At 43.5% G+C, this 13,802-nt stretch overlaps 1 protein-coding gene across 1 annotated transcript in view; it reads right to left on the reverse strand.

The window, feature by feature from the left end:
* Positions 1–232: 232 nt before the first annotated feature.
* Positions 233–13,802, reverse strand: part of LOC115310810 (PH and SEC7 domain-containing protein) — a gene marked incomplete at its 5' end in the record, with an annotated part of 53,709 nt that continues 40,139 nt past the window's right edge. Inside the window, 6 exons of the mRNA XM_042287969.1 lie at positions 233–4,236; positions 5,123–5,266; positions 5,408–5,552; positions 9,177–9,334; positions 12,670–12,740; positions 13,123–13,204. Of these exons, the coding sequence (XP_042143903.1) occupies positions 3,886–4,236; positions 5,123–5,266; positions 5,408–5,552; positions 9,177–9,334; positions 12,670–12,740; positions 13,123–13,204 (951 nt within the window). The remainder of the gene's footprint in view (positions 4,237–5,122; positions 5,267–5,407; positions 5,553–9,176; positions 9,335–12,669; positions 12,741–13,122; positions 13,205–13,802) is intronic.

A 13,802-nucleotide genomic window follows, 5' to 3' on the forward strand; every position in this document is an offset into this window, starting at 1 on the left:
TTGGTCGGCTCGCTGGACTTCCTCTTGTACTGCTTCGGCGATGGAGAGCAAAGTCGGACGATCGGCAGCAATTACCTAAAATCCTCCCTCATGACGTCGCGGGTCATTTCTCGAATGCCCGGAAAGAGGCGGTGCCGGCGTCGAGGAGCCAATGCTGGTGGCTCGCGCTTGGAGGCGCTCGCTCACACGCTGTACAAGCGTATGACGCAAAAGCAAAAGCCGGACCAGTGCATGCCTTTTGTATCCAACTTTTATTGTTTTTCCAGCGTCGCTCCAGAAGTTCAACGAGAGCCATGCCCACGGTTCGGCACGTCATTGGCCGCTGCTCAGAGAGCAGATCGGCGTCAGCGCCCAAACAAGAGTGTTCACGTCGACCCAAGTCCGGTCCGGTGATATCCCCTTCAACCGCGGCGCCAATTTCAAAAGTCGCGCACAGTCGCCGAAAAACGAAAACCTCGGAGCGCACGGCGCTGCTACCACCGTCGCCGCCGAGGGCGGGGGGAGCTATTGTCGGGAGAGTTCACGGGAGAACGGACGTAAGTAGAACCGCTAAGATATGCAGAAGCAACATTTGCTACCCACTCTAAGGCACACACTATAGAAGCACTTTCCGGGGTGCGGGAAATATCGGGAAGGTGGAGGAGAGCGCGACACGAAGACGAAAACAACTGATTGAAGAGTGCCAAACCCGCCAGGGGCTCCCTCGGTAGGCCTTAATCACCGACGCACCTTGCGCGTAGTCTCTCCACACGTACACTATTATTGGAGCATGGCCACACCGTTCCCACGACTCGCGACGCTTCTTTGGCTTCCATAGTACAAACACGCTTTCCTCATTGACTTCCGGCAACATTCGTTACAAAAAAAAAAAAAGAAATCAAATGAACTGCGTGTTTCTAACGCTACCCCAGAAAAAACAAAAACTCATGGTATTTGAGTCATTGCAATAAACCGTCGCAATAAACACCATTCGCGTCTCTGTGTTCAAACACTGTCTCATTCATCGATTCCCAGGCTCCGCATAAGCCCATGAACACATCCAAAAGCAGAGAAAGGTCGTAGTTATAGTATTGGCACGGTAGTTTCCTTCGACACAAGTGAGTTGGATGCTTCCTTTCAATATTAAGACATTTCTTCGCTCTGACAATAAATTTTGCAGCACTGTAATTCTTCGACTGACAAGGAACACTTTGAGACTACAGCTTTTCAAGGTTGTCCACGGAACATGGCGATTCTCTCGTTCCTATGAGCCACTCTGGGCACTGCCTGTGTGGGTACACACTTTGGTAAAAACATATTTGCATCGATCCTCATCAGAGTATCGTTTCAAATGGAGATGGTACAACATACAGATCTCGGGGACAGCAAGCACAACTGTAAATGTGCTATTTGAAAAGCAAGCAAGCTTTAAGAAGTGAAAAAAGAAAATAAATCAGAGTATTAGAACAGCACATTCGACCATGGCTATACCTCTATGCTGAAAACTAAATGAGGATATGTGTTGGTAGTACTACGCACAAGACTTCACATACAGTGCCAAAGTGTCCTAGCAACTTTTTCAAAACACCTTTTCAGTGACAACACTCGAGAGAGCAGAATCAAATGTCTATTACTGGTGAGTGTACCATTCTCTTCTTGGCAGAAAGCTAACACATAGCCAGCAAGTTTCTTCTAGCTTAAGAACAGCACCACATGTGCACTCCCAAAACTAAAAAGCTTGTGACATTCAACTGAGGCTTCCAATGAGTAATTACAGACGATTCTGATGGATAGACATGAGATTAAATCTCACCGAGACAGGTTAGAAAAAAAGAAGGCTTAAATGTAAATAATCTATTTTTATAAGCAGCTTCAATGCAATTTTTCCTCGTGATTCAGACTCCATCAGAGAAAGATAGCACTCAGATACTCGCAAGCCAAATATATATTGCTCCGTCACAATGGGTAGGTAAAATCTTTAACTTTAATATTGATATCTGGAGAGAATAGAACACCAGTAATACTTGCATAAGAACTATTGTATGTATCCAATACTTTTCTTGACTAGCACTTAAAAATCATTCAGCAGTATTTACCACAGCAGGACAGTGACAGTGGTACTTCAACAATGTCCACAGCCTGATTCACTTATGATAATACAACAATTACAAACACAATCACAATTAAGTGAAGTTAAACCAAATCAATAAAAGCTTGGATAGAAGCCTCATTTCATGTGCGACACTGCTCTGTTATTGCATCCTGCTGTAGTAAAACAAGACCGCAACTTACATATGGCACAGTAAATGCTAAAGATGAGTTGCAATTTGTTGAAAACGAGCAAACGGAAAACATGCGAGATATCAAAAGTGACCCATGCCATACAAAGCACACTGGTACAGATGTTATCATTGTTAGTTACCATATTTGTAGACTGCAGCAATAGGTCACAGTCAAAGACATATCGACCTGTGGGAATCGAGATTGTGCACCAAAATGTCCAGCGAAGGTTGTGCATTTTATGAATATCAAATATACTAAGCGAACATGTAAGGCTACAAATTTGGAGAGAAAAGCTGCATGTCTCGATGCTCCGTCTGTGGAGCAGCCAGAATATAGTGCTTACTCACAAGTTGGTCCCAACATTCAGTTTTAAATGCAACTCCAGAGCTGTTTCGAGATGAGATTGCCTGCTATCTCTGATTCAAGGCAAAGGAGAGAAAAAAAAAAAGTTCAATATTTAAAATTGTTGAAAAACACAGGTTGTTAGACAGAAAGAATCAATTTGCTCCTCTTATATCATTCCGCCCGACACCGGAGAAGTCAAGCCCTAGCAATGCCCCATTTAGCATTTTCAGCCACCACGGCACCAAAGAAAAAGCATGCGTGAGCTCACCTCAATTATAGGTCTGAGAATCGTCGCTGAAAAAACCCGGCAAGTTATTTTTTTTTGGCATGGTTCTTAAATATAGCATTCACTATAAACAGCTCTATGTATAAAATGCTATTTACAGATATCGACATTAGTAGAAGCTCAAAAACATCTCTGAAAATGAATTAAAAGAAGGTCTGTGTCGTGTGCGCATGCATAAAAAAAGTGGAAAAAAAACAACAACAAAAAAAAAAAACATGAAAAAATTTCTATTTAAATAAGACAAAGTAAATGAGAAAGGTCTCAATTCCTCCGAAGGTCTCAAGTGGGGCAACATGAAAACTCTATTATGAACAATTTTGTTCCACACCTTCGCTTGAAGGCTTCAAGCTAGTCAAACAAAGCACACTCGCTGCATTCTTCTCAGTTCAGTTTCGATGGCTAGAGGTTCGCATGAAACAGCATCCAAAATCCCCCTCTCCACTTGGGCACCCTCCCTCCAAAAGAACCACTCTAGCACGTTCCTTCACATTTGTTCAATTTAACGTTTTTCAGCCTTCCGTAGGCTTTGAGTTTGTCGTCGCCACACGATTCTCATCACCACAGATACATCTAGCATAATCGGTGCACTCGCAACGGCAGACGGTCAACCTCGAGGCATCGCCACGAGTTGACTCGGAAACCTAGAAAATTACCGTCTCCGTCGTCCGTTCACACCCTCGATTAAATCTCAACCTAGAAAGATAAATATTGCGGGAATTTCAGCGCTTTTCCACGGTCTAGCTTCCGCAGTTCCAAGTCTCAACATTTCAAGAACTGCGCTTGACAGACGCGTCGTGCACAACGAGCTTCGCAAGTCAGATTCTGATTTCCCGGCCTCGGCTCCAGACAGAAGGAACGCCTCGAAGCTCTCTTTCGATACAAACCTCCGCTAGGGGTTGCCGGCCTCGAAGGACGACGTTAGGTAATGCCACGAGAAGGGGCTTCTAGCTCTGTCGCAGTGGGGAAACGACGATGACGACGACGACGACGAGCTATGCGATAAAGTCGTTTCCTTTCTGGACCGCCGTTCGGTAGCTGAGGCGGTCTTGTGTGGGCCTCTTGGTTCGGGTGGGGGAACTGCGAGGGGAGCTCGAAGTGGGTCCCGGCATCCCCGTTAGCACCGTGCCCTTGTGGACACCCGCATGGTGCTTAGTCCGTGGGGGAGAGGAGGAGAGGGAGGAGGGTGGGCCCAGAACGCAAGCACCGCCGCCGTTACCGCTGCTGTGGTTCTGGTCGGGTTCGTCCACCTCGCCGATGCTCGTTTCGACGAGGGCTGGTACCAGCTCGGGGTACTGGGCCATCTTGGAGCGTAGCAGGTAGGCGTAAGTGCGGTATCTCCTCAACTGCAGAAGAGAAAGTAAGGTGTACGTCGTCTAAGTCTGCTGCATACGTAAAGCTTACGAGTGTGGGTTGCATGAGCTTGGAAGATGGGAGTGCTCCGACAAGAACGGTGCGACGTTCAAACAATTCATGGTGATGTAAATTTTATAGTCTCACAAAACTGAAGGGATCAGGGCTAGGCAGCTATGAAAGACCTTTCAATATCATTGCATATCATAAAAAAAGACGTACGGCGTGGCCACCGATTCGTTGATAAACAATGAGCTGCATCTAGAACTAAAGCAAGTGTTCAGTCACGGAAGAAAAGTTGCTTGCAGCAAGGATGGGCAAAGCAATATTAAAAAGCAGATAAAAGCTAACTACTAACTGCCTTCTGGTGCCCCACACGTGGGAAGGTGTTTTAAACCAATGGAGACGGTTTGATGAGCATATAACAACAAGTTAATGAAATAGTCTCCGATTCAGTCATGATTTGCGAAATATCAAGTCTGTGAAAAAGAATGAACCTTGTTTGTTAAGTAAATATAAATTGAACAAAGAAAAAGCTGAATTCATGCTCCAATTATCATAGTATACCCCGAATGCTTCTCGGGAACATTCAGACCTACAGGTTGGGGGGGGGGGGGGGGGGGGGAAGCTTTCCCTTTTCCCAATAGCCACAGACAAGTTGCAAGCCAAATGACCCTCCCTCAAGTCCCCTTGAAAAGCACTTTTATGTTCCTTGGAGACTGTTTCAAGCCCCCAGTTCGCACAAAACGGATATATCACCCGCTCTAGTTGACACGCATAAAGACAAATGCAACAGGTTATAGCCCCGCTGAAAGGCATCTTGCAGATTAGCCTGCAACAAAACAGAAAAATCATTGCCAAGCTTCAACGAAGCCCTACCTCACACTGGAGGAAATTTTCTTTTTCGACGAACTCCGCCACTGCACGAGACTTGGCTCCTTTCTCGGGAGCGTTTGCCACATGCTCCTCCAGTTCCTTCTCCAGCCACACAATACGATTCTCGTGATCTGTCAGCTGTTCTCTCTGTGAGGAACAGAAACATCACTATTATGGGCCTTGGTCATAAAAAGGTCAACTTTCCTTCTTGGAAATATTTCTACGCTGCCTCTTGCACTTCTAATCTATAGTGTCGGTTTGAAGAAACAAACAATCGGAAAGACTGACCAGGTTTAGCTTGGTGTGGCTGACAGGAAGCAAGGGCCGCTGGAACCTTTTCTGGCTGCCCACTGCACCGGCAAGGGGTGGCGCTGACAGGCTGGCAGTCACAAAGTTGAGTGTGTCTACCCAGCTCTGCAGTTCCTTGGCATCGCTGCAACAGCATGAAAAAACAGTTCCTCCCTTGAAATCCTTGTTATCCTGTTACACGTTGGGCACTCCTGACACTTCCGCTTAACTCTTCTGCTCCCACGCAAAGAGACTCGTGTGGAAAGTTCCTCAAGTTTTAGAAAGGGCGTTTAGTCACCAAGAATAGGTGTGAAGGTCATAAGGGCTATCCACAGAAATTAGTTCAAAGTATTGTAAAAAGGAATAAAGAAAATTGGTGATCAATGGTATTTTTGGCAGGTTGTAAACCATGTGACACAAAAAACTTTTTTGACTACCACTCTCATCACCCAACTCAACACAAAAGCTCAGTTGCAAGATCGTTACTTCATCGTTCAGAAACAGTCCCATCCAACTCATCGCTTAGCAATCAAGAACTTAGCCACATGCGGGAGGCTTTAAAGGAACGTAACTACCCCGACCGATTTATAAACTGCATTAACAAACAAATGTCCCATCAGCGTGCGGATCAAGCCGAACAAACACGTGACGTCGTGTGCATCCCATACATTAAAGGGGAACTCCGCCGATTTTTCGAGCTGCCTAATCCAAAGGCATAATCTCAATGCGGATGGCTTCCTGATTCCGAAATGCTATCTCGTTCTCCCAGATTCACTCTCGTTAATTAAAAAGGTGATGTTTTGTTTGCTACCGAAACCGAAACATCGTTCTCCCTAGTTTTTCCCCACTTTTCCCCTCCACCCAAGCGTGACGTCACGGGTGGGCAGCGAGGCGCGCGGCCGATAATCAGGTATGCTCACGCCCGCCTTTTTCGCGTCTAACAGCGAGAAAACTTGGGCGTTCTTTCTATTTGAAGTTGACAATAATCTATGTTTGCACAAGGTATGGCCTTGGCCTACGAGCTAAACTATAAGAAAGTAAAAAAAAAGAAAACGGGAGCAATTGGAATGTTGTAAAACCCGTTATTGCAACTCGGTACGCTCAACCCGCGGCTCGCTAGTTTCATAATATCGCTAGTAAATCCGTTCTCTTTTTATGAGAAGCTCCCTGGCGAAGAAAGGTCAAAGAGTTAAGCAATATATTTTTTGACAAATTGCCAAATCACCACGGAAAATGCTTGGAATGTGGGTGCAGATGCCCCAAACGCTCGTATAACCTGAAGGAATGTACCATTTGTTCGAGATTTTTTTTAGAAAAGTTACTGTAGCAGGTGCCAGCACTTGTCCTCTTGTGGCATGAATATGCTCCCTAGTGCTTAAGTAATTTAGCTACAGATCTATAGACCATTTCTGAAAAGCACATCTGGTCGATGCCATTTTCAGCGTTCGTGCGTGTGGCACATACACTGCTTGCCTTCCAAAGCGACGAACATGTGCAAGCTGGGCTGGGACCCTACACATGTAGACTGTGATTCCCGTAAACAATGAAATGTATAATATGAAATGAACTTTATTTGTGTAGATCAGATGGCAGGTTACTGGCCATGAAGATCGTGTTAAAATGAGAATTAAAAGAACTCTGCAACCACCAAGCCAAACATCAAGGTGCAATGGAATGCGTATAAAATACAAAAATACACTGTTCATCTTCCAAGAAAAACATATTTGCTTGAAGATACAATAGTGCGTTAGGTACAGAAAGACATCATAAAACTTTTAATTCAAAATATGTTAAAAAAAGTTACTAAAAAAATGCGTACCCATGTTTTTTTTACTTTTGGAGTAGAATACAACGCGTCTAAACACCCATCAATGAGAGCACATGGGAAGGGGGTAATTCTATAAAAGATTTTTTTTTTTTAATTAAATTTTAGTTTAGCACAGTTTTCATCAGCTGTAAATTTGCATGCCTCTTCTCAACGACATTAATATCCTTCATGGTTTAAAAAAAAAAAAAATCTTTTCAGCCCTATATAAAATTTTTTTGCAATAGAATAAATTAAAGACGTTTTCATCACTACTTCTGCAGAGAATATTGCACGCCAACCATTTGTCAAACCAGGCAAAGGCTCTATCGTATGTATATTAATGGAGCTCTACACCTGCTCCATAAACCTCTGTAATAGCAGACAGGAATAGCAATATGTCGAAAGTCATGTCTAAATTCAGACTTGAACTTTGTTTAGACGTTTCACTTCTCGTCTTCAACATATCGGCCGCGTGAGTGGAACTCTGAGAGTAGCCCGAGCTAGATTTGACGTTCGAAACAAATGTAGTGTTTATAAAAAATTTAAAAAAAAATATCACTGAACCAGTTGTGAATAACAAATGTGACTGTGCAAAATGTCGACTATGGTGCTATAGTGTGTACTATTTTTGTCGATTTTATTGGCGCTCCTCTTTGGACGGATGTCGTAGTGGTCACAGCCGGCTTGCGTTTGCGCTTGCCGTTCTTGAAGCTGTTCCAGCTGCTGAAGGATAGTCAACTCGCAGCACGCAGCTATAAAGTATTCAGAGCAAAAGTGAAAATGTTTCACGTTTTCACTTTTCTGGGCACACAGCACCTTGACGTGGCTGACATCCACTGCTGACAGGGAATACTTTTTTTTTTTTGTCCCACGAAAACAAGGGTAAAAAAGAAGCTTTTTCCCGGCACTGTTTCTACTATCTATCGTGGAGCACAGGTTGCTACCCATTGCAAAAGAACTTTCAACCTTGAAGCTGCGAAAAAATAATCTCGATCGCTGGCGCCCAGAAAGCTACTTCGCGGCTGCCCGAGTCGCTCGTCCGCCTGCCCACCCATGACGTACGCGGGTAGGGAAAAATAAAAACCCTTGCGGCCGACGTAACTTGAAAATTCGATAACTTCACGGAAAAATTTTATTTTTATAAAATATTTTGGTTATCAGTTGAAATAAAGTTATTGATGCGGTCTGCAAATTTCCAGCCAAATCGAAGTCTACCAAAAAATCGGCATTGGGACGCGTGCTTAGGCTGTTGGGAGTACGAACTGTATACAAAGCCTACGGAACAATAGCCAACGTTATCTCCAAGCCAAAAGTCCCAATCCCCTCAGAGACAGAAAGGGCCAGGATCTACCTGGTGCAGTGCAAAGAATGCGACGCTTCCTACATTGGAGAGACGGGACGAAAAAGACAAACAAGACTAAAAGAACACGCACGGGACGTCGCCAAATCCACGGACACCACCCGCTTCACATTCAAACTCGTCGACCACGCATGAACGTCAGGCCCCCAATTTGACTTTGACAAGCTTGTCAAAGAGGGAGAAAAGGTGGGGACCGAGAGGATCGAGAATGCTGCTGGAATCTTGGTTCATCCAGGACGACAAACGCAGAAGTGACTCATTGCTGGTTAACAAGAACCGTGGCCCCCTGCCGGATATGTACAGAAACTTCATGCCTAAATAATCAAACTTTTCGTGCAACTCTCATTTGCTCTGTGCGTTACTGAAAATTCCTCCCGTATGGTAGGCAAAACGTTTAATTAAATTGTTATTTTTGTTGTGTCAAGCCGTTTTTGTATTACAGTTATCAAGCGGAACAAAAAAAAATTTCCTTGAACCACGAGCATGCCTTATATTACTGAGGCCAAGAAAACCTGAGGATACGAGGGATGCAGGGAGGACACAAGCAGACTCTTTGGTGCAGGCATAAACAAAAATGACGTTTCTGCTGCCTGGAGACCTACCCTGTTTGAAAGAGGTATTCTGCCTGGTCTGCTGTCTGTAGTCGGAACACATGCTGCTTCTTGGTGTAGTCTGTTGCCTTGGTGGCCAATGAATGATGGATTCGAATAGAGTTATGCAGGCTTTCATACAGCTGATTCTTGCGAAATCCTTGTTCATCCTGAAACGAAGTTCATGAAGGCATGCACCTTCATCATGAAAGTTACAAGACAAGGTGAAACTGTTCTTCTAGACAAAATCATATATTTCTTGGAGTTGAGTGAAAAATAACAGAGAGGACATTATATACTTAACATAATATGCTTGGGAAGCAAACACCCCACAAACACTGAAAACTGTGTCTATCTAGACATGGGCACTTGTACGATCAAATCAGTAAAAACCAAGATGGTGGCCAATAAAAAAACTCTTCACTAACAAATCAAAATACTTTTCTTTTTTTTATTATTCGATACACTAAAAACAATGCCTGGACATTACCCTCGAAATTCGGAACTTGGGAGCTCAGTATTTGTGAAGTAAAACAACGATTTCCCAAAGCTGAAGCCAGTGCGGTGACGTCAGAGATTGTGTCGTCCCGCAACTCGAGTTTCTTTCACGCCTCCGAACCATCCCGACCCGAAGTGTCGTGTTTGCTCGTGTTCCACGATCAAATGCTATTCTCTGGGCCTGCCGCCTATCACTGTGAGCAGACGACGCTTCACTTTCGAGTTTGAAGTTCTTTTAGGGCCCTTTCAGCGATCTCAAATTCTTTGAAACAGTTTGAGGTCGAAGAGAATGCCAAACTTTTGTGAACAATGTGGCACTAATTTTGCATGAAAGGCTGCCCTGGCGGAGTCACAACCGAAACTATGGTACACAGACACCAAACCCAATTGTTTTCACTGTTTGTTGATTTCCTTTTCTAAGTCTGAGAGGTCGTTGGGCACCTAAGAAAGAGAACTTCGTCTGATTCCCCGACTCACCGATCATCTTCAGTGCTACATGTGCTGAGCGCCACCAGCACCGCCATGTTTTACAAGGGAGGAATAAAAGCTAGGAGGCGACATCACTCCGGACTTCGATTTTTGGTACATCAAAAAGAAGGGTTGTAGTGCGTTCACAATTGCGTTGAAATCATGTTTTACAAATGCCGTTATTAAATATTATAGAAATGTCGCTTACAAAGCTTTTAAATTTCATAATTTTTGACGTCCCAAATTAAAAGAAGCGAGGATGTAAAAAAAGGAAGAGAAAAACGCCAAAAAGAAAGCTGTGCGCACAGATATTTTTTTTTTTTGTTTTTGTGGTATTTTTGTGTTTATGACAACAACTTGCACCATTTTAGACAACAAAAAAATACAACCTTTGGGGTGTCAGTGCACCTTTAAGGTAGGGTGAACAAAATCGGAGAAAGCACATTTATTTTCACATGATATTCCCGTCATGACAGCCGACAGTCTTGTGGCCACCGCAACGGAGTGAATATTTTCGGTTGATACCGGCGCTTTAAAGGCTGTGGGTGCTTAACGTATAATTTGCCGAATTCCCAAGTTTGAGAAATGTTAATAGTGGGCGCTTGTTCGGAGTGGGCGCTTCCGCAGTATTTTCCGGTAGGCATTAGTAAAAAAAAAAAGTAATGCAAAGCAAGTAGGGAAGATAAAAACCTTTTTTGGACTGAACCTCAAGACATCCCAAAGTTTTGACAAATGCTTTCCTATACAATGTAAAGTGACCATATTCCTAGGGCCCCAAAGGGGGATGCATATCAGGGGGGGGGGGGGGGGGGGTATTGTGTTGAGAGATTAGAATTAATGTAACAACTCACAGCTTTGATATTATTTCGTATGCCTGTGCATATTTCTTTTCATTGCAATTTGTATACTGCTTGGCATGCATATATAACATGTTTGGTTGGAATATTTATTTTTGTGAAAACCCTTTACAGACTGTAATACACTGAGATGCCCTACCGCCAAAAGATAAATGCTTCGGCGCTTGAGGGTATGTACAATAATAAATAAATAAATAAATAAATGTATTTGGCAGGATTTGCTATTTTTCACATAAACACCGAAAGATAGCCCACTTCTAGTAATCGCAGGGACCTGGCCGACGGTGACCTCGGTAGAAATGGCGTTACTTAGCCACGGCGGGATATAAGCGAACATTGCTGACTAGGAAGGACAGTCGACTTTGGTTCATCACCCCTCCCTGCAATCGCAAGTTTCGCAGGTCACAGACTCTAAAAGTAGCAGTTTTTCAACTTCTTTTGATTGTACATCGAAAGTTAACCTACTCCATATTTTCACCCTATTTGCTTTCGCTTTTAGGCGGGCTATCTCTCGGGGCATTATGGTAGTTTTATTTACATGTGATACACAAAGTAATTTTCAGTATCAGTATCCCTTTAAAGCATATTTTGTTCATTGATCAGAGGAAGCACCCTCTCTACTGATGCATCCCTTTGTTTAACCAGATCTTTTATCTATTTGGGGTTCGGGGTAGCCAAAACAGGAAAAAAAAGACTGTCCCGCAAGCACGCTGGCGAGACATGCGGCCACTTTCATTCTAATACAAGGAAACATGATTTTATGATCAATTCAGTTTTAATAACACAGTGCACAGCAGATGCCATAATTGCATATGCATAGTTGTGACAACCACATTAATGAAATAATCACTGCCAAAAGAAATTTCTTTTGGAGATTCCATTCTATGTAGCAATGCTTGAGTGGAATATGGCAACTAAAGCTAGCATTGATCTTTTCTGAAATTGCTAAGTCCTCTATAGTAATTGTAATGTCATTTCAACATGAAAAGAATAATTAAGGTAATCAATTAGATTCTGATTTGCATGAGTTACGAAGATGAAGATCAAATAGCCGTGGTGTGCCCAGACGTGCAAGGCATCCACAAAATACATTCTATCTTTCATTATCTTCAGTCATCTGTTCCTCACTGTTGGCAGCACATCATTCTAACATTTAGTGGAGGTGCAGTATTCATCACCCCTGTGCTTTGTGGTTGGTATTGCCTCAAACATTTGCTGCAGCAGTCCCTGCTCGATGACACTGAAACAACAATGAAATTCATGATGGGTACCGGGGGACATATTGTGGGATAGTCTTGGGTGCAACTACTGTCTTTGCCATATTCCTAACCCAGCATTGCAGTTTGTTCAATTAGATTCCCAAACAATAAAAAATAAAAAAGGTCAGACAGGAGACTATATTTCTCAAGGCATACTTGTCCCGTGAAGCACACACCGTGTAGCAAAGCTTCCTGTTTGCTTTTGATGGCATTGATAGTGTAACACCAAACTAAGTAAAGACATTTCAATTAATAATAAGTCTCTTAGAAGAAACGTTGACTGCCACTCTGAAACTTCCAGAAGGTTCCTTTTCAAGCGCAGTAAAAGTGTGAAATTTGGTAACAAAGGAAGAATGTCGGTTTTAGTTGCCATACCCTCCGTTTCCTCCAGACTGCTTCCTACAAGAAGGGGACACCACTCACCTTGTGCAAATAGAGTACAAGATCCCGTAGCGTTGCGCAGAACATCTTCCAGCCACGCTTTCCCAGGGGAGCTGTTGCGTACAAATTGCTTCATGAGTTGCAAGTCCCGTAAAAATGATAGTCGTTACACTGAAGTGTCTCAAGCTCGAGCCGAGCAGGATCAAAGCCTTTTACGAGTCGGGACGTTAAAAAATATGTCGATACATCCCTCGTCGCCTTCAAGTTTGGGAATCCTGTAAACACACTTCCTTTTTAGGGAAATGACATTGTGTCATCTTGTTCCCCAACCTTAGTCTGTTTGCTTCCTCTCGAATACGCGTGAGCAAGCATCTCTGGGTGCAGGTCTTAAACATTTGCCGGTGCTTCGCCAAACCTCTCCAAGAAAAGGTTTGTCTCTGTCCTTGGCGAGGCCAGAGCACTTTGACGACGCGCGAAATAGCAAAGGGCTCTTACTTCTTTTGCCTCCCGGATCCAAGCAGCACTTGCGCATCACGTAACCTTTCTTGTACTCCGTAGCACAGTTCGGGTTGGGGACCTGGGTCCAGAAATTACCAACCGAGTCTTACGAAGGAACGAGTGCCACAAATGTGACGACACTATGGTCACCGACAAGGTGAGAACTGCAGGGCGCTGCCTTTTGCCATGCCTTGGCCGCGCGTGCACGCTCGAGGCCCACGAGACACACAAGCTTCATTGAAGGTAAGGAGCTCGTGCTGGAGGCTGGACAACTGGAGCTCCTCCCCGCCGTTCTCATTCTGTCGGCACGCCAACCCAAGTCATTGTTGTCATTGCTAGCCAAAACCACATGCAAGTATTTGATATTATTGTAAAAAAATGTATTACCAAAATTTATTTTATGCAATTTCATACCTGCCAACCCACCAAAATAAAAATTTGGGAGACTGTCAACCCAAGTCATTGTTGTCATTGCTAGCCAAAACCACATGCAAGTATTTGATATTATTGTAAAAAAATGTATTACCAAAATTTATTTTATGCAATTTCATACCTGCCAACCCACCAAAATAAAAATTTGGGAGACTGTCAACCCAAGTCATTGTTGTCATTGCAACCCAAAACCACATGCAAGTATTTGATATTATTGTAAAAAAATGTATTACCAAAATTTATTT

This window comes from Ixodes scapularis, unplaced genomic scaffold, assembly GCF_016920785.2.
Source record: "Ixodes scapularis isolate PalLabHiFi unplaced genomic scaffold, ASM1692078v2 ptg000686l_1___fragment_2___debris__unscaffolded, whole genome shotgun sequence".
NCBI lineage: Eukaryota > Metazoa > Arthropoda > Arachnida > Ixodida > Ixodidae > Ixodes > Ixodes scapularis.